General features: G+C 41.6%; 1 protein-coding gene across 3 annotated transcripts in view; it reads right to left on the bottom strand.

Annotated features, from left to right (window-relative positions):
- Nucleotides 1-21,938, bottom strand: part of ptpro (protein tyrosine phosphatase receptor type O) — a 61,792-nt gene that overhangs the window by 37,806 nt on the left and 2,048 nt on the right. For all 3 annotated transcript variants that reach the window (XM_060889816.1, XM_060889818.1, XM_060889817.1), the window contains exon 2: nt 71-350. In XM_060889816.1, coding sequence (XP_060745799.1) covers nt 71-350 — 280 coding nt within the window. The remainder of the gene's footprint in view (nt 1-70; nt 351-21,938) is intronic.

A 21,938-nucleotide genomic window follows, 5' to 3' on the forward strand; every position in this document is an offset into this window, starting at 1 on the left:
GAAGGCGGTGTTTTAGCAGCAGAACACAATGTGTAGAGATGTTTAGCGTGGATACAGAGAGCGCTCTCACTTGTCAGCAGAGTCACAGTCTTGACCGGTTTGGTCCATGTGGAGCCGTCGGCTAGTAGAAGGCTGATGGTGTAACAGAGCCCGTGGTAGGTGGTGTTATAAAGAAGGATAACAGGAGCCAGTTGGCCGTCGCCGGAACTATGGAAGGGAAGGATGTGGTTGTGAGGCTCTCCAGATATCCTGGCAGCGTATGCAGTGATGTTGTCCCTCAGATCCGAGGGTTCGAGAGTCATCATGATGCAGTCGTCATCCTGTAACGTCACCTCGAATGAAACGGTGCTCTGAAACGATGACAAAACACAAACAGGTCCGTTATATTTATAGATTCCTGATGGTTTTTTTTCCCCCCAAACTTACACTAAAGGGAAGAGTGAAAGGTTCTTGCTCAAGGACCTGGATATCTTGATGAGCAATCTGACAAGAAAGCTTGGGGGCCACGTTGCCTTTGAAATGACCACGTTTGCCTTTTTACTCTAGGGTTGGAGTTTGATTCCTGTTTCCTCCCTGTGTGTGTGTGTGTGTGTGTGTGTGTGTGTGTGGTATTGGCATGTTCTCTGTGTACTTCAGGGGTTTCCTCTGGGTTCTCCTGCAGTCCAAAGGCATTAATGTATGCTGACTGGCATCCCTAAATTGTCTGTAGTGTGTGAGTGGGTTTGATTGTGCTCTATGATTGGTTTGGCCCCCCGTCCATCGTGTCCCCTGCTTTGTGCCCTGAGTCAACTGGATGCATAATGATTGGTTGGTTGAGGGTTTGGCTTGGTGTGTAGAGACTACAACCATGGAGCATCAGTAGTGAAAAGTTTTTACACACACACACACACACACACACACACACTTTCCCCACTCATACATCTCTCATTATCCAATGATTCAGGAAATCCAAGTGCCCACTGAGACTGAAGCAGCTTCTCTAGCAGGAGAAAATGGGCCTAAACGACATCAGCCGTTTAGGCAGAACGTTCCCATGGTGACCGCTGTAAGCAGAAGGTTCCCATAGTGACCAACTCAACACTCTTTTTTTCTTCTAAAGGGGTTTTTGACATGATGTTGCACGTAAACATTTAAAAAGCTTTTTTCTCATAAAAGACCTGGTATGAGTTTTATAATAATATGTGAACTCTGATAAAATCAAGCGGAAAAAAAAAAGGCTGAAACCTCGGATTCAAATAAATTTTAGTAATATGGTTTGTGGCAACTCCTTTAAATGGCCTGTCACATACTTCCATGATGTTCATCTACAAGCTGGATGCAAGATTGTCTGGTGTTTACTCTCACTTTTCATAGCTTTCACAGTCAAAACACTAAAAATACAGAAAATATCAGCCTGAATATCAAATACCACGTCTACTACATGGATATTCTGTAAGGATAACAAAGACGTTATGTGTTTCAACTGTATGATTTAATGAAAAACTGAGACTCTAATCTGAGGCCGTTGTTGAAATCTGTGGTAATTTTGAAAAACTGCAAGCTCTGCTGAATAAAATCTGCCGGAGGGTCTGGACAATGCTCAGGTGAATACAAGTAGGCAGAAGAGGACAGAGAAAAACGCCGACATGGTTGATCTGGATGGAAAATAATCACAGGTGTAAAACAGGAAATGATCCCGGGACCCCTGTCCATTAAATCCTGTCTCACTACAGACTCCAAAGAAAAATCTCTATTAAACGTTTACAAGCAGCCTGCATTATGTCCATTTCATCTGATCGACCTGATATAAATAATTGAGGGAAAGATGAATGACTCATGAGATTCCCTTCAGTCGTATTCTGTATTCTCAGTACACTTTGTCACTAATCCAGCACACTGACGGAGCTGGAGAGATGGAGAAGATGGAGAATATAGAGAGGTGTGGAGTTGCTGAGATGGATTGATAAAGAAGATGGAGAAATAAGGGAGATGGAGAGGTGTAGAGATGAGGAAGATGGAGAATGCTGGAGTTGGAGAGATGGAGAGATAGAGAAGATAGAGAAATAAAAATGATGGAGAGATGTAGAGTCAGAGAGGATAGAGAGATGGAGAAGAGGAAGAGGTGTAGAGATGGAGAAGAGGTGTAGAGATAGAGAAGATAGACAGATGGAGAAGACGAAGAGGTGTAGAGATAGAGAAGATAGAGAGATGGAGAAGACAAAGAGGTGTAGAGATAGAGAAGATAGAGAGCTGGAGAAGGGGAAAAAGATAGAGTGATGGAGAGGTGTATAGATAGCGAGGATAGAGAGATGGAGAAGACGAAGAGGTGTAGAGATAGAGAGGATAGAGAGATGGAGAAGGAGAAGCTAGAGTGATGGAGAGGTGTATAGATACAGAGGATAGAGAGATGGAGAAGACGAAGAGGTGTAGAGATAGAGAGGATAGAGAGATGGAGAAGGAGAAGCTAGAGTGATGGAGAGGTGTATAGATACAGAGGATAGAGAGATGGAGAAGAGGAAGAGGTGTGTAGATAGAAAGGCTAGAGAGACAGGGAAAGATGGAGAGATGGAGAAGACTGATAGCTGTGGAGTTGGAAAGATGGAGAAGATGGAGAGGTGAAGAGACGTGGGAGATGGAGAGATATGGAAGATTGATAGCTGTGGAGTTGGAGAGATGTAGAGATGGAGAGATGGAGAAGATGGAGAGTTGGAGAGATGTAGAGATGGAGAAGAATAAGAGGTGTAGAGATAGAGAAGATAGAGAGATGGAGAAGAGGAAGAGGTGTAGAGATAGAGAAGACAGAGAGATGGAGAAGAAGGAGAAGCTAGAGTGATGGAGAGGTGTATAGATACAGAGGATAGAGAGATGGAGAAGAGAAAGAGGTGTGTAGATAGAAAGGCTAGAGAGACAGGGAAAGATGGAGAGATGGAGAAGATTGATAGCTGTGGAGTTGGAGAGATGGAGAGATGGAGAAGATGGAGAGATGGAGAAGATGGAGAGTTGGAGAGATGTAGAGATGGAGAGGTGTTACTCCCTTTTCTGGACTCTGCTGTAAGCTGCTACACATCATCCAAACTGAACGTAAATACTGTCTCAGCTCGTCTCTGTGAGGAAGTGAAGCAGGAACAGGAAATGAGGAGAAATAGAGAATAAACAGATTTACTAAGTGAGTGGATTGTTAAGTGATTCTGCAGTAAACTTTTCCTCATAAACATAGTGAACTTACATTAAATAAATACTTTTAGAAACGCTGTGGAGTGTAAAGGTGTGAGAGAGAAAGCGATAAAAGACTTGTACTGTATTATCACATGCCAAGAGACTCTTGTGAGTACTTTCAAAAAGCAGATGGATTGTAAGCTGTTAATTAAAGAGAATAATGAGAATACAGACAATTACCTGTACTGAACCGTCCCTTCAGGAGGGTTTTGTGACTGTTGAGGCCAAAACTAGTTGAATTTTTTATTTTAATTTTTTTAATTTTGCAATTTTTTATGATCACACGCTCTCCTGAATATTCGGTATCCAACGTCCAGACTCATTTGTTTACATTTCTTAATGCAGAAGATTACATCTTGCAAGCGTAGTAGCATATCGTCGCTGTCGGGCGGAATCCTCGTATCTCCAAATCCGTTATTTTTCAGGAAATAAAAAAACGCCGTACCTTATCTGCAGTGCACAGGGTTTAGTCCGTGTTGCAGTGGATTGTCTTGCGCTAAATTCCTGTCCTCAGACGAGCACCAGAACTAGCGGGGGTCAAGATTTTTTTTTTTTTGAGCCCAGTGTTTTGAAGACATTTACCTCAGAAGACGTGTTGATTCATTGCGACTCTTCTTGAGGAGAAATATGCCGTGAAGCTCTCCAGCGGAGTGAGGAAGAGGTGGACAGTTGAAGTGTCCAATGGAGTTATGAGATTTGCGCTCAAGCTATTTTCAAGACTTTAGATTGGTTAATAACTTGTAAAAATAACAGACCCACGTGGGGACTGACCAATAGTAATGATATGTGAAAAAATATGAAATTGACCAAATTTGGACATACGAGGTTTCCGCCCGACAGCGACGATATGTTAGATGGTAGATGTTAAATGTGTGAAGTTCCTCATACACAGTATTCGAGTGAAAGTTTAAAAGGTGTCCTTGCTTTCACTCTTCCAGCTCAGAGGAAGTATCTAGGCTTGTTGCTTTTTGAAATCCTCTGCATCCTGAAAAGAAAAGGTCAGTCTCGTGCCCTTTCAGTTAGCCCTCCGCTAAAATACCACGTCTGTGTATGTTGGTCACGTCTCGCTCAAACCCGCCCACCTCTTCTCTCACTAAACCTGACCTTCTTAAAGCCCAAACTCTTCACACCCGGCGTCCAGCGCTCGTCCACGAGAGCACACGGCTGATGGCCGGTCCTGATTTTCTCGAGTCTCACGTCCTCGGTCAGGCTCAGACAATGCTGCAGGAATGGGCCGGGGTTATTTTTCCTCTGGACAGCCTGGGACAGCCTGTTGTGCCTGAAGCTAAGAGAGATAAGCTGCTCTTTCATTAAGTCAAACAGTGGGGGTGTTTCCAGCTCACAGCACCTGGCAGGAGGTGCAAAAACTGTGTCACAGAGCGGCGTCTGTGTGAGAGGGCTGTTTAAAAGGACACTGTGTCCCCTCTCTGGGTGAGAAAATATGGCACGGTGAAAAAATACAGTCACTGGAACCAGTTTAGTGTTGTTCAGTTTAAACCACAGACATTCAGATGTGTTTCTTTTGTAAAGGCTCTTTTTCAAACATAGAGAAATTCTGTGAAAATCCCAGAATGATGAATACAATCATCAAGTGCAAATGAACTAAACAGTATATTCTCTTATACCCTGGTGGTATTAAATAACCAGTTCTGATTGGTCAGAAGATGCTGATTAATACACACATTGTGGTTGAATGCTGGAATCTGATTGGTCAAAAGGTGCGCATTAGGTTTTTTCTATCAGCACGGCTCAGGAAGTAGTTCCAGCTGTAACGCGAACGACCGCTTAGTATTAATGCGCTTGATGAATATGTTATTGTTCCTATAGTAACCGCTCATACACAGGGACTTGTAAGTGGATGCTGCATGTAATCTAAGACCAGAGACAAACAGATTCCTAAAATGTCATCTTCAACAAAGTTAAACATATAATAGTTGATGTGGTGAAGAGTTAGAAAATAGTTCATTAACAATAATAGGTGGAGTTTTAAACATTTATTAATGTTAACGGAAAAGGTTTTAAACGTTTATTTAACGTTAATGGGAGAAGTCTTTAACGTTTATTTAACGTTAATGGGAGGAGTCTTAAACGATTATTTAAAGTAATGGGAGGAGACTTAAACGGTTATTTAAAGTAATGGGAGGAGACTTAAACGTTTATTTAACATGATGAGACTTAAATGTTTATTTAACGTTAATGGGAGGAGTCAAACGATTATTTTAAGTAATGGGAGGAGTCTTAAACGTTTATTTAACGTAATGAGAGGAGTCTTAAACGTTTGTTTAACGTAACGAGAGGAGTCTTATATGTTTATTTAACATTAATGGAAGGAATTTTAAACGTAAAAATGTAATTGTGGATGCAGTACTTTGCTGTAGCAGGTTATTTATGTGTTTACAGATTTTTTTATCTGCCTCTGCTGCCAGTGTTACAGTCAAAGGTAAAGTCATTTCAGTCATTTTTCAACATTTTACAGTCATATGGAAGAACCTTTTTTTGTGAATATTCATTTTAACTGTAAATGATGCACAGTGTATTTCTTTAATAAAAGCCAAAGAGATGTGCTACAAGAGGAGTAAGATCGGGCCTGTCACTGATCACTGTTGGAGGTAGTTTAAAACTTCAGCTTCAGGATGCAGAAACAGGAGAAAGAAGATCTTGCCTACGGTACGTGATGATTTTCTGAATGGATCTGCAGCAGACTGAGAGAACAGCACTAGTAGACAGACGCAGTGTTAGTCATCCTTATCCAGTGAGAGTATGTAGGTTTCATACACAGCTTAAACATTACCAGAAAAGGCATGCTGATGATGTGGCAGGTCTGAAGAAAACGCTATGAGAAGATCATCAACGTTCCATCCTGCTGTATCAGTTACACTACAAACACATTTATTCCGTAGCTGTAATTCAGGATTCAAGAGATATTAAGAGACCTCGGATCCTCATCCAATTAAGTCTGAAAAGTAAGAGATATATAAAGGAGGTGCTAGTCATTTTGGTTCTCTGGATAAAGCGGAGCATGATTGATGACGATGTTGCTGTGGGAACACCGGGCTATCGGGCAGCTCTCAGGATGATGGATTTCAGAAGTCAGTCCATGTGGCTGGTTCCTGAAACAGTGCTCAAGTCAGACGAAGCAAACGAGGTTGGATCAGTAATGAAAGATTGTCCAGACCTAAGAAGCAGCATGCTCTGGTCTCTGGGCTGATGTACTGACATCTATTTATCAATCAGAACATTTACAGTTTTTTGCTTTTATCCTGTAACATTAAGTCTTTAGAAGTAATCCCTGACTACGTGACATTGTTCAGTCACATATTCCCTCTGTCACTATGCTCTCCTGTTTCTAGCTTCTCCTGCTTTCACACTGTTTTGTTCTGGGTTCGTTATATCCTTTGGTGTTACCTGATAGATCGTGTCCACCTGTACTGTGTTAATGTATCACTGTTTAGTCTCTTTGGGCCTTTTTACACCTGGTAACTTCATGTGTTTTCTCTGATCCGATAGCTATCTGATTGGTTAAAACTGTTCCATTTACATTAGGCCACATAATTGCGTCTTTCTACTCCCGCCCAAAATGCAAATATATTTTACCTCATTTCCGGGGTAATTGAAATGGTGTATGCGGTTTTCAGAATGCAATCAAAAAGAAGACAAAAAAAACTTGTTATGACGGTTATGCTACAAACAACAACGTTTACTGTTTGTTTCTGGCGCGATGCACGACTCGTGAGTCACCTGCGAGTGACGTACTTCCGTTTGGAAGGAGTATAGCGCTGACGTATGTGGCTTGAACAACCACATTCATTTACACCTGTGCAGTTTCATCTGAAATGCGTCCCAGACCACCTCCTGAAGTGGTTTGAACCATCGCATTTTTATCCGTCTCGAAAACGTTTCGGAGGGCATTTAGACCTGGTCTTTTTACCATCGGATAGCTATCTGATCACAGAAAACACATGAAGTGACCAGGTGTAAAAAGCCCCTTTGGCTCTGTGTCTGATCCTCACCCTGATGTTCCTGTGTTAATTAAGAACATTGTGTGTTCATGTCTTTTGACCAGTGATATTTAGGTCTGTAACACAATGCTGGCAGGACAACTGAATTCGATTCACAATACTGTGCTCACGGGTTTGAGGCTCAGAATAATTTGAAACAACGTGAACAAAGGAAAAGTACAACTTTTTTAAATACTGTAATCATCAACAATGCCGGAAGAATGTTTTTTTAATCTGTGTAATGTATTAAAAAACTTAATACAGGTTTAAAAAATGATCGTCCGAAACCTGAAGAGTCAGAAATAAGAGCTCCAAAGTCGGCTAAAATGCCCGGCTTCCGCTTCGTGTCTGGTGTCTTTTGAAAGCTACTGAAGACCTTGTTTTAACCCTCTGGAGTCTGAGGGTATTTTTAGGGCCTGGAGAGGTTTTGTCATACCCTGACATTTGTGCTTTTTTCAGTTACTTATAAAGACATAAATGGCTAAAGTCTAATATCACTGTAATCAGCACAAACTGGACTACAATAATATGTGAGCAGCATGTATGTACATGATTGTGTTTTTGAGAAAACAATGTTTATGCGTGGTTAGTGAAAAATGAAACATTTTACATCACTTGAATAAGGCCATAAAACACATACAGAACATCGGTCCACAAGACTTTTGAGAACTGGATCTTGTAGCCTAGAGTTTTTGCTTCACAATTATGTGAAAATCATCTTGTTTACTCGCTCACAGAAAACAATATATTGATTTAAACTTTCTAAGACACTTTTTGTTTGTAAAGGGCATATGCGAGTAGGCGTCAACTATCATGAATATTAATGTGATTCACATTACTGAGAAGACAAAGGTCCGCATAATGAGCTGCATAATGAGCCTTTCAGGCAGGTATGTGACTGAGAGAGGAGTTACAAGAAAGAACGTGAGGACAAAATAAATGTGTATTTTTTGTTTGTAGTTTATTTAGAATATTTAACTATCACACAAAATCACTTTAGAAGTTAGTAATACAGAAGACACGATCAGGAAGCCCACTAACCTACTCTGTCACATAGTACCCAGAATTGAACAGTTATACATCTTTGTGCCACTCTAGGAAACAGTTCCTTTTCAGCTGAACACACAAGTGAACATCACATGCCTGGCATTTCCAAGTAGTGTCCTGCCTCTTACCATGCTTTGCTTTGCAAAGCACACAGGTCCGGATTTCATGTTCTGAGTCATTCCTGATTGCTGATGTACCTGGTTACCTGAATCTCCTCAATTCATTTGCATATGAACAGCGCGCTCAGACGTCGGCGGGAACTCATTATCTATAATGAGGTGAAACAGGAGAAACCGGACCACTCCTTACTTTCATACGGGTTACATAAAAATAGATTATTTGTATTTGACTTGAATTTGCTTATTTAAAATTAGACATTTCAAGCTTTCTATGCATATATTTATCTTGTATTTGAGGCAAGTATTCGCTGAGATTCGGGTTGTTTTATTTACGTGTGTGTGAAGACCGAGACCGAGATGGCAGAGAACGCACTCTATTTATTTTCTTTATTCTACAAAAGCGCAGTGTTTTGTTGTTATTATGTGTGTATACAAATAAAAGTAGCCCTTTACAGATTCGATTGCTGTATTGCTCTTGTCTGTACGATCGAAACTGAAAGTGTAATTTAAGTTCTTTTCGGCCTTAACAGGAGATTATGCCACAAAACGCGTATACGAGTTCATCGACTCCAGAGGATTAAAGGTTATAACTATCCATGAGTCAGTTGCTGAAATGTAGAGTTTTCATCTGTTCATCTGCTATCTGTTACTTCACAAGTGCGGATGATTCCCACCCCGGAAATGGTGTGGTCATGTGACCGACTGCGCCCTGCCTTTTATATCCAGATGTTTCATTAAAGGTGGGGTATACGATGTTTGAGAAATGCTTCAGAAAACTGAGTCGGGCCGAAAAACAAAACAAACGTGTAGCCAATGAGCAGAAAGGGGCGTGTCTTGTCAATATGGGCGGAGAGAGTGTTCAGTGAATTGTGATTGAAACATTGTTCAGTGATTGAAACATTGTCATGGAAAAGCGAAAAACGAAAAGCGAAGAAAGGCTTACGATAAGGAAAGAAGTGTTAATATAGGATCAGCTTACCAGCGCTGGAGAGAACTAAAGGAGCGGGAAGGCCTGCGATGGGACACTGAGGTTGCTTTTTTCCTTCTCGATAGGTGAGTAACGTTGGTTTTGCTTTGTTACACAGAACTAATATATGCCGTCCTCTGCATGATTATGCTTGTGTGTCATTTTTGTTTGTTTGTTTATCTACAATCGTATTGTTCTTCCCTACAGCTATGATAAAGACACATTTCTTTCCAATAGTTGCCTGGGTTATGTATGTATGTGTGGGCGGAGCTATCGATACAGGGGCGGGACCCATTTGGGTTAGGGGCGTGTTTGTTTTGGTGATTTCAAATGTCAACATTGGCTTTCAAACATCGTGCACCTCACCTTTAAAGCTTTAGAGTAAGTTAAAGTTAAGAATCGTTGTTGGTGAATTTTGCACAAAAGCTTTAATCTGGTGAATTAGATTAAACAGACTAATCTGCATCTATACACTTTGGCTAATATGACTGAATTCAGGACAGAGGTTGGATTTTTTTTAAAAAAAAAGCATTTTCCTTGAGCAGACCCCAGGGACACTCTGTAATACTGGTGTCTTCTCGTGTCTTCTTTTCAGTAAAGTTGCAATCGCTTGACCGCTTTATGGAAAATAACCTGCAGCTAACATTGTGACAAAAACATTCGGCGGTCAGTGCTTTCTGAATACTAAACGTGGTGTGCTTTATGTAATCGCCAGTGTGCCAGTGAGTGAATAAATGAGTGTATTGAGCTGCTAGAGCATCAGTGTTTATTTACAAACGTGAACCTGATCCACAGTGTGGGTGGACGGCTGTCATCACAGAATACGTACATGTGTTATTACTGCTGTAAAAGACTCCCATGTGAGGGGCTGGGGGAAAAAAGCCCACCTACGCACGTACAAAAACTAAGGCTGAAAAATAAATAGTTAATTATTCATGTGGAATAATTTATTCATGTTTTTAGAATGTAATATAAAACTAAACTCTTTGGAGCAATTAGTATTACACAAAAAAACAAAAAACACAATCCACAGCAGAGTGCTCTAATATGACCTGACATGAAGCAAGCATAGTGTTACGACACCTGCTATAACTCCTCCTGACTGCCAGAGGGAGCTCTCACCCAAGTTCACTGCAATACACTAATAACTACACTTATGTGTATTGTTGCCATGTCCCTTTGGATCGGTTTCTTTTTGCGCGCTGTTTATTCTGATTATTGAAAACTGAATAGGGACATTAAAAGTAGGTGGGTCCAATATTATCGGTCTTAAAAAGTGGGTGGGTCCTGCCCCACCCACATATAATGGTTCCGACGCCCATGACCACGGGTATCGGATTAGGATCGGTCACGCACCACCGATACCCGATCCACTCGAAATGGTCTGCATCTCAGATGGAAAACTCAACGGTATAAACTTTATAACCCTCAGAAGGCTGACAATCAACACGTAGCTTAAAGTAAGTTTATGCTAACGTTAGCGGTCTTGAATTTGAAACACATGGCTAGTTTAGATCTTTCTGTCATGATTTCCAGTGACCCTCTGCCTGTCTTTTGTTAATACGATTTTACAATCGCAAAAATAAATACAAAACGAAGAAAAAACAAAAAAAACTGCGATAACCGTCGGAATGTTTGAAAATTAGCGCAGATTTACCAAAGATTTGGTTTTGAGACGTCGTGTGACGTCGTCACAGCGCATTCGGACAAATCTCTCTTACTGTCATGTGTGTGAACATGAGTACAGATCTCACAGAAAGTCATTACAGATGTGTCTTCACTGCTACATCACAATTTTTTAGATAGAACAGGTTTAAACAATCACACATGCAGACTGCTCGTTTCTTCGTTCTGGATTGAAACATACTGACATTCTAACACACCACTGAACCAAAACACAAAACAGTACTGAATATTCATGAGCGTGTGTAACCCTGGACCCATTCTTATGACTCTTATCTGTGATTACGAAAACGAAAGAGCCGAGCAGCTCAGTAACTGAAGGCACAATTTACCGACTTCACAGCTCAGTACTGAACACTGACTCATACGCTGACTGTGTCTCTGCCGAGACGTTTGTGGCTCGGACCTAATTGTTTCTGTTTCCTTTATACCACACAAAGCACAGAGGGATGCCAACCGTCGATTTCTGCTTGGTAAAGCAGAAGCGGGAATGACACCAGAGACGAGCAAGAGAAACAGCAGAGTGTGCAATGATGATATTTCGGAGAAATCTCACGGCTGCTTAGGAAGAGAAAGCATCAGACACAACAAACATCATTGTGTATGGAACAGTCAGCTCTTTCTTTTTCAACATCAATCCACTTCTCTCTACAGTCATTGCCAAAAGTGTTGGCACCCCTGAAAAGTATTTCTCACAGAAAAGTATTGCAATTACACTTGTTTTGCTATACACATTTTTATTTCCTTTGTGTGTATTGAAACAACACAAAAAAAAATAGAGGAAAAGGCAAATTTCCCATAATTTCACACAAAACTTTTTTGTGTTGTTTTAATACACACAAAGGAAATAAACATGTGTATAGCAACACGTGTAATTGCAATACCTTTCTGTGAGAAATACTTCATTTTCTGGAAAAAGATTCAGGGGTGCCAACACTTTTGGCCATGACTGTATATCGTCGCTGTCGGGCGGAAACCTCGTATGTCCAAATTTGGTCAATTTCATATTTTTTCACATATCGATGCTATTGGTCAGTCCCCACGTGGGTCTGTTATTTTTACAAGTTATTAACCAATCTAAAGTCTTGAAAATAGCTTGAGCGCAAATCTCATAACTCCATTGGACACTTCAACTGTCCACCTCTTCCTCACTCCGTGGGAGAGCTTCACGGCATATTTCTCCTCAAGAAGAGTCGCAACGAATCAACACGTCTTCTGAGGTAAATGTCTTCAAAACACTGGGCTCAAAGAAAAAAAAATCTTGACCCCCGCTAGTTCTGGTGCTCGTCTGAGGACAGGAATTTAGCGCAAGACAATCCACTGCAACGCGGACTAAACCCTGTGCACTGCAGATAAGGTACGGCGTTTTTTTTATTACCTGAAAAATAACGGTTTTGGAGATACGAGGATTCCGCCTGACAGCGACGATATGTAGGTCCTGTAGAGTGTGTGTGTGTGTGTGTGTGTGTGTGTGTGTGTGTGTGAGAAAGTAGCAGAAATTCTCTGGAGATACAAAAGTAGTTCTAGGGCACTAGATAGTGTGTACTACACTTTTCCCCAAAGTGAAGATAAAGACATTTAGGATTCCACCTCGCTTCCACCTTTGATGTGTGATAAAACAGTGATGTTGCTTCTTAACTCCACCAGGAACTACTGAAGCGAGTCAAAACCCGACACCAGTCTACTAGTGAAGATTTCCGTGCCAAGAAGAGAAACATCTCCAGCCAGAAACATTAATCAGGTTCATTCTGGGATGCCGTAGTTTGCGCTATTTTTACTCCCAGCTTGGTTCACCTGGGTAACATCAGGAACGGAATACTTCGTATTTCAGTAAAGCGCAGCACACAGGACGCTAGGAATAGTGTCAAAATGGACGACGGTCTGGGAGAAAGGTTCTGATCAGCATTATAGCTGTAAGGTTTAGTGATGCAAAAGATGTGACCTTGAAAATCAGCCTACAATTAATTACTAATATGCAGGTGAAGTGTCTAAACACCAGAGATCCCGACCTGTTCAACCCACAGAAAACACACCGTTCTGGATTATCTCCAAATTTATGATAAATATCTCCTAGATACCATGTTGTACCTACGGTCCATTTTCTGGCTCATTAGCCTGAATTCTTCCATGTCACAGTTCAGACTGGCGACATGTCTTTGGCTAAACAAGACGCCACCGCCTCTGTCACAGGGAGTGCACCCAGCAGACATCCTGACAATACCCTTCTTAATTAAAGGAGTTTGTGTTCTTTGTGCTCCTTGCTGACGCATTCTCTTCTGGCTTGTCTAAATAACCTGCTCTGTGTTTTTTACTGGAGGTGGAGGAAAATTAGATGTGACATTTCCACCCTTCCTTGCTAAGGGTTTCTGACACAGATGTTTGATTCAGATCTGATCTCCTGTATCAGAACCTGTGGAAGCTCTATTTTGGAGGGGAATTCGTTCTTCCCTATCAGGCTAATATGAATTACTATGAAGAAAAAAAAATCAAACCCGCGATGGACTGAAGCGGAAACCTGCATGTCCTGGTCGCCACGGCAACTGATTTATCCACGCCGATACCGTATCCTAACTAGCGGTTCTGCATTTTCTCTGAAATTCAGAAGAAGCCCAGACATTAGCACCAGTGGGTGATACTTCCATTAGTCAAGCCTTCTTCCAGCATTAATGCTAATGTCTGTCAGGTCTGTAAAAAAAGCATCGGCTGTCAGGATCCAGCCCGTCTTTTGTCGTCGTCTCGTGTCTTGTCTTTGTTCCAGTTTTGTTTGTTTTGTTTAATAAATCTGTTTTATTTAGCCATCCTGCATTTGGGTCTGTTTTTATCACTGACATCAGAGAAGGCCCTGGAGAAACGAGCGATGTGTGTGTGTGTGTGTGGGAAAGACACTGAAAGGAAGATATCAAAAGAAAGAGCTACGTATCCTTAGTGTCGCTGGGCTTTTACACATGTGTGCAGGAACTTAAAAAGGGGAGAGATCATGAAGAGTCTTCAGAGCTTTTCACACGAGTTCCCTGAGTGATTGTAAGTCCCTGAGAGTGGATAAACACAATCCTGGGTTTATTGTTGTTTGAGGTTTCACACTGCTCATACTTTACACAGGGTTAACAATGAATCCTGGTTCTTAATAATCTGATGTCTCACACTGTACATTCAAAACCCTGCTCCAACCTTCTTACCCTAATTTGCACATTTGCCCCAACAACAACCCTGATTTGAATAACGCTTTAAATAACGGCTTGTCTCATCTTGTCACATCGGTGAGGTAAAAAGTTCAGGTCTGCTGAATATCTTTCACGTTTTTGGTCTTTTTAAGTTGTTGACCCGATGTTCGTTGATATCCGAGGTGTAAAGCAGGGCTTAGAACCACCTAAACCCATTCTTTAGTGATTTTTTTTACAATATTACTTTTATTTGTTATTCTCCCAAAAGAATCACACAAGGTTTGGACTATTGAGTGAATAATAGTTCTAGCGTTTTCTGAGTGTCCACTGAATACGTAAAAGCCTTATTCATAAATCTACCAGCATTCAGAGAAAGGATGTGAAAGGAACATTGTTTAAACTCTCAGTCGCAAACCAATACAATTCAAGCACTAAAGCAGTAATGTTTACACACACACACACACACACACACACATACACACACACACTACCTATAGTGGTAAGGGTTAAAAAAGGAGAAGCTTGAGACTTATTTGTATAATGAATGTGACCCAACAAGAGAGTGTGTGTGAGAGAGAGAGAGAGAGAGAGAGGGAGAGAGAGAGAGAGAGAGAGAATGAGAGAGAGACAGAATGAGAGAGAAAGAGAGAGACAGACACAGAGAGAGACAGAGAGCGAGAGAGACACAGAGAGAGAGAGAGCAAGAGAGACACAAAGAGAGAGAGAGACACAAAGAGAGAGAGAGAGACACAAAGAGAGAGAGAGAGAGAGAGAGAGAGAGAGCATCTCAAACAGCTGCCAACATTCTTATGCAAAATTTAACGTATTCTTTCTTCCTCGGTCAACAAACTGAACACAACTGGCAAAAAAAAAAAAGAAACAATCATCAGGTTCAAGCTGAAGAATTTACAGACTAATAATTTCAAACTGTGACTTTAATGAGGGACAATTTTTATACTCAGTAAAGTCTCTCCATCTGTACGCATGTGGGTTTTATGCAGGCAGCACTGGTGTGACTCTAATGTTCAAAAAAATAAAATAAAGTCTATAACAGGTCTATAAACAAGACCCAAATCTTTACTTCAATTAGCAAACAGTGAACAATATCCACGAGAGGTATTCGGATAAAATTAGTAAAAGATTATATGGACTATACAGATTTAACAAAATTTGAAAAACACAGAAATGAAAAGGATGCACTGTATACAGAACAAACATCTATATTACACACACTGCCGATCGGACGCTTTTTTCTTCCGTTATTAAAGAGCGCTGTAAACAAACAGAGAACTGAATCCCTGTGTGAAGGCGTCCATGTGTGATGTTTTATTTGTGAGACGGGAGGAGGTGGTGGTCAGCGCCGGGCCCCGGGCTGCTCCGGCATTTAATTAAAAGCAAACACGAAGGAATGTGAGTGCTCACACACACACACACACACACACACACACACACAGAGAGAACAAGCAATCACCCAGGAAGGAAAAACAAAGGGTCTTCCCTCACTGGAAGTAGCAACGCCACCCTCTGCCTGAATGAATAGAAGGGATCTACAATAGCTCTTTTTTGCACACTCATCGCTCCTCAATCAGGAGGAGCTCACCAGTAAATTGCAGGAGTTCTTCCTCCTCTGCCTGACAGCAGGGGGAAATCAAATCCGTCGCCTGTCTAAGGACAGCGTGATTGTCCTGACTCAGCATTGTCAGTGCTGTCTGCCTTTTGTCCCGCTTTTAAACCAGGCTCCCCCGAGTGTCCGGAAAAATGTGGGACTAGAGCTTTCTTTACTTGAGCTTTCTTTACTCGAGCTTTCTTTACTCAAGCTTTCTTTCCTTGAGCTTTCTTTACTTGAGCTTTCTTTACTTGAGCTTTCTTTACTCGAGCTTTCTTTACTCGAGCTTCCTTTACTCGAGCTTTCTTTCCTTGAGCTTTCTTTACTCGAGCTTTCTTTACTCGAGCTTTCTTTACTCAAGCTTTCTTTCCTTGAGCTTTCTTTACTTGAGCTTTCTTTACTTGAGCTTTCTTTACTCGAGCTTTCTTTACTCGAGCTTTCTTTACTCGAGCTTTCTTTACTCGAGCTTTCTTTACTCGAGCTTTCTTTACTCGAGCTTTCTTTACTCGAGCTTTCTTTACTCGAGCTTTCTTTACTCGAGCTTTCTTTACTCGAGCTTTCTTTACTCGAGCTTTCTTTACTCGAGCTTTCTTTACTCGAGCTTTCTTTACTCGAGCTTTCTTTACTCGAGCTTTCTTTACTCGAGCTTTCTTTACTCGAGCTTTCTTTCCTTGAGCTTTCTTTACTTGAGCTTTCTTTACTCGAGCTTTCTTTACTTGAGCTTTCTTTACTTGAGCTTTCTTTACTCGAGCTTTCTTTCCTTGAGCTTTCTTTCCTTGAGCTTTCTTTACTTGAGCTTTCTTTACTCGAGCTTTCTTTCCTTGAGCTTTCTTTACTTAAGCTTTCTTTACTCAAGCTTTCTTTCCTTGAGCTTTCTTTACTTGAGCTTTCTTTACTTGAGCTTTCTTTACTCGAGCTTTCTTTACTCGAGCTTTCTTTACTCGAGCTTTCTTTCCTTGAGCTTTCTTTACTTGAGCTTTCTTTCCTTGAGCTTTCTTTACTTGAGTTATAACATATGAGACCTTATGACCTGAATTGTCTCTGCATCAAAAGTTCAAACAGCGTTCACTCCAGATGTATTTCAGATGGCATTAAAAAGTGAAAGATTATTGTGAAGTTGCTACACCAGATGTCTGCGCATCCCAGACATCTGTCTAGGAGTTCCTTGGTTGCCAGTTTAACGACCCTCATTTGCTGCACCACCAGCAGAGACCAATGAGGCGTACAGACACAAAAGAGAGCAGCTCGCTGCCAGGCTCGCACTGCTTCTCTTTGGGGCCTCTGTGCGTGAATGCAGGCCTCGTTTGCCAGCTCTCATCATGCCACAGAGGGCAAAATGTCCCCAGCCAGACTCAATGGGCATACTGTGCTCTAGATGAAACGGCCATGAAGCCACGATGAGGCCCCCAACATTCGAAGTTTACTCCGTTTACTCTGGTTGTTGCAAAGGCAATGAAAACATTCATTCTTCTTCAGTAAAGAACTTTATGATGGTCAGGTTGGTGCTGAAGCTGAGGACTAATCCCGAGAGTCTACCACTGTGCTCATGATAGGAATACATACACCCTGGATAGAATGAGACACCTGTCCACACTTTGTCTGACACACACACATTTACAGCCGGAGTTAAGCAGATCTGAGGAAGGAAACTGGTAAACCTGGAGGAAACCTGTGGAGATGCTGGAGCTTACATTAGCAGATACCCTTAAACATGTCAACTGAAACCACTGGCTATATCATACCATCATTTATTCATTCATTCATTCATTCATTCATTCATCTTCTACCGCTTATCCGAACTACCTCGGGTCACGGGGAGCCTGTGCCTATCTCAGGGGTCATCGGGCATCAAGGCAGGATACACCCTGGACGGAGTGCCAACCCATCGCAGGGCACACACACACACACTCATTCACTCACGCAATCACACACTAGGGACGATTTTCCAGAGATGCCAGTCAACCTACCATGCATGTCTTTGGACCGGGGGAGGAAACCGGAGTACCCGGAGGAAACCCCCGAGGCACGGGGAGAACATGCAAACTCCACACACACAAGGTGGAGGCGGGAATCGAACCCCAACCCTGGAGGTGTGAGGCGAACGTGCTAACCACTAAGCCACCGTACCGCCCTACCATCATTTATAAACAGCTTAATGAACAACTGCTAGGAAACCACTAAAGCCTTCATGGTAGCTTCTTCTGATAAAAAAAAAAAAAAAACTCAATCCAGGACGTGTGGAATCCGTATAAAGGCTGAGAGACACAGAGATCAGAATCACAATCAGAATCTACAATATTTTCTGCACAAAAAAAGACATTAAATGTTGACTTGCAGTTCCAGCTTAAAATAGGAGCCCCCATTGATTATATAAGCTTATTACAGAGAGGCCATGAGATGGATTGGAAAAGGGGATCAAACGAGATCTCGGCCGTCTGTGATATCGCATGCAGAGCACGAAGGGTTCAGGCCTGCCGCTTTGCTCTCCCAAGAATTAATCAGCCAGGCAGTCTGTGGTCCCAACAGCGTCATGTTTTAAGCCGGGTAAAATCCGCTTCCTCTTTTTTTCCCTCTCTTCGGCTAAAAGTAGAAAGGGTTTTGACGGCGGAAAGAAACTCGAGAAAGAAAGGAACTAGAAACTAATAGCTGAGAATCGAGCTGTGAACCTAGACACTGAAACCTAAAGTATGTTCTAACTCAATCGGCTGCGCGTACGATACCAGACCTTTAGCCGAACTAGATGCACGGTAGCACCGTGAGAGACACGCTATGGGGTAACAGAGAATGTGCACCATGAGATAATAAAGAAAATTACACAATTAAAAATAATTTGCACTATTGCACAGTAATAAAGTATTTGCATTATAATAAATCACTTATAGGGTCATAAAAAAAAAAAAAAACATGATGAGGTAAAAAAAAATATTTACCCCATGAGGCAATAAGGATTTAGACTCTGAGATAATAATACATTAGATTATGAGGTAATTAAACTGTTCAACTATGAGATAATATTTGGAGGTAATAAGCGACACTATGAGGTATTGAAATTTGTATTATGAGGTAATAAAGACTATAAAACAATAAGGAATTGAAACTAATATACACTAATATACAGTAATATACAGTAGAATCGGCACAACGAGCACCATAAGGGATCGAAAATATACACCGAGGAGTATGAAAGATGATGTCGTAACTGTGCAGTTACACTGCTGTAGACAAACAAAATAATAATCGCTGAAAATATGGATCGATGTTTAAAAGTTTAAATTCTCCAACTTCTTCTTCCTGAAAAATTCACAGTCCATTTCTTTTCTCCCAGACGTTATTTTATGCGTCCGGACAAATTGTTTAAGTCAGATACAAGCTGTACTGTGATGTCTGTAGTTACGGTGATTTATTGTAGAAACGTAATGCACTATCTGAGTGTACTTTCACTTTGCTGACGGAGTCTTCAGAACAATACACTGGCTGTATTGTATCTTAATGGCTATATTCGCTGCCACACACACACACACACACACACACACACACACACACACACACACTCACAAACGTCAGACGTCAGAGAGATAAATCATGGCACGTGAGCTGATGAGCTCTAAAAGAAAGGAAATCAAGCAGTAGAAGGATTCACGGTTTTAGACTCGCCTCGCCTCGCCTCGCCCCGCCTCGCCTTATCCCTGCCTTGCTCTGCACGCGACTGATGACAGATCACACAATTTCTTTCTTTTTATTAGGATGCACAACTGGATTGGGACGTTTTTTATTCTTCATTGCCAGAGGTTCAAACGTGAAGTGAACAGAAGTTAATTACAATGTCCAGGTCAATAGTTTGATCCCATCCACCCTCAGCGTGCCACCAGTGTACTGTTCTATTTGCCCTGGGCATTGGGATGATCATTACTATCAAAGCCTGATCATACTGATCACCCTGATCATGGGGCAAGTCGTGGCCTAATGGTTAGAGAGTCTGACTCGTAACCCGAAGGTTGTGGGTTCGAGTCTCGGGCCGACCACGACTGAGGTGCCCTTGAGCAAGGCACCGAACCCCCCAACTGCTCCCTGGGTGTGTGTTCACTGCTGTGTGTGTGCACTTTGGATGGGTTAAATGCAGAGAACAAATTCTGAGTATGGATCACCGTACTTAGCCGTATGTCACGTCACTTATACTTACCCTAGGTTTCCAATAGATCCAAATCTCTGAACTACCCCACCCATATCTTAACAAGGTTAACACGTTTTATTATTTACAAACGTTCTGAAGGCTTCGAGGCTTCCGAGCTAGACGGCTTTTTATAAAATCGTTGAAAGTTTCTTTTTCTCTATTATTAGCAGTAGTAGTATCAGTAGTATCAGATCAGTAGTATCAAAAAAAAACAAAAAAACTGTGTGTTGAGAACAAAAAAACTCCTCCCTAATATTATGAAGTGTTCACACTACAGAGCACGTCTGGGTTAAACATGCCTGCGATTCGACCACGACCGATCGAATTCTTTTCTTATGCGACGCGAATCGATCGTCCAAGCTGTCCAATGTGCAAATGTAGCGTCCGGGGTTTATCAAAAGACGCCGAGGCTCTACATCAAAGCCGGTGCTGACATTCGTGATAGATAATTAGGGACATAATTGATTGTTAAAGCACAATTTGTTGGTTATACCGGTGCATTGATTTGAATCCCTGCTAATACGACTGCCCTCTCACATCAGCGCTCTAACTGTAGCTGTCTCTGAGATTAAATAACTGATTGATGAATGGATTGACCTGAAAAGGCCTGGGGTCGGTCTGAATAAGACAACAAAATAATCACTGTTTAAATTTATCAGCTGGAAAGGCACCAAAGTACCAACGCACCAGGTTCATTTATTAGCACTAAATTTTCGTATCTGGGAAAAACCCTGGGAAATTCTTCCCTATTTCTGGGAATCTCAGTTTTCCACAATGAAAGGTGAAAGCACGTGTTCGTACACCGGCCGGCTTTTTCGCTGGCTCACAAAAAGAGGCTCCGGTGTTTGATCTGGAAGCAGGCTAATATGATAAGTGCTGCATCAATAAGCTTCAACACTGTCAGATTCCCATAAAGCACGCTGTCATGCGCTGTCCTACGCCGTCGGCTTCTCCGACACGGAAAACATCTGGAATTCCTAAACCGCAGGTTCTAGCGATCGCAGTGAATGTACAGTTATTGCTACAAACGAATCACATGCTTTATACAATAAATGATCCCATTAAACAAACAATACCAATAAAAAAACACAATAAACCCCAAATCAGACCCTCTTGCGCTCGAGCGGCCGCTTGATTATTAATGCCTGACTCATTGGCAGGATTCCTTCGCCATGGTAACCGGGCTCAGGTGCGACATTGAACAATGATGTCACCTTAACTGTGGCTTTCACACACATCGATTAAAAAAAAAAAACGTTCGACGCATGAATGAACGAGACGGAAAGAAGTCACAGAAGTAAAATAAATTCTGGTTTTCTCTTTACAGGATTATGTAGAAGCACTATTACTTAGGGCAAAGCACCAGAGGGGGAAACTATTCAGCGGGAATGTTTACTATTCAATGTAACATCAATAACAGACAGAGAAAATAAACAGTTCTATTATTAATTACTCAGTAACTACAGAGAAACGAACAGAAAGTCGAGTACAAGAGTTTACATTTGGATTTATGGGATGAACCGACGAGAGGCAACAGCTTCAAATCCCCAAATCAGGCTTTCATGCTTTTATCCGTTTGCCATGTTATCGAATGGCGCCGCGTTTCTGACATGCTTAAGCACTTACTGAGGGTTGGAGCTATGCCAGGCATGTCTGAGATGTAATCTGAGGCTTTCATATGACCTGCTTCTTGCTTGTCAGGTGTGAGGAGAGAATACACCCTGGTGAAGATGAATAGCATCATGGACACACTGTGAAACTATGTGTACATTACAGTATGGTCTTATATATGGTCACGTGTATTAAAGAGGCTGAGGAAACAACGGACTTCCGGTCCATAATGCTTGGACGTGTTTGGATGAGCCTCGTCCGTGTCAATCATTTTATAGACACTACTCTGTCATACCTAGCTTTTTTTTTTATTTTTTTTTAAATAAGATGTATTCATCTAACATGGGGGGCACGGTGGCTTAGTGGTTAGCACGTTCTCC

Source organism: Tachysurus vachellii, chromosome 16, assembly GCF_030014155.1.
Source record: "Tachysurus vachellii isolate PV-2020 chromosome 16, HZAU_Pvac_v1, whole genome shotgun sequence".
Taxonomy (NCBI): Eukaryota; Metazoa; Chordata; class Actinopteri; order Siluriformes; family Bagridae; genus Tachysurus; species Tachysurus vachellii.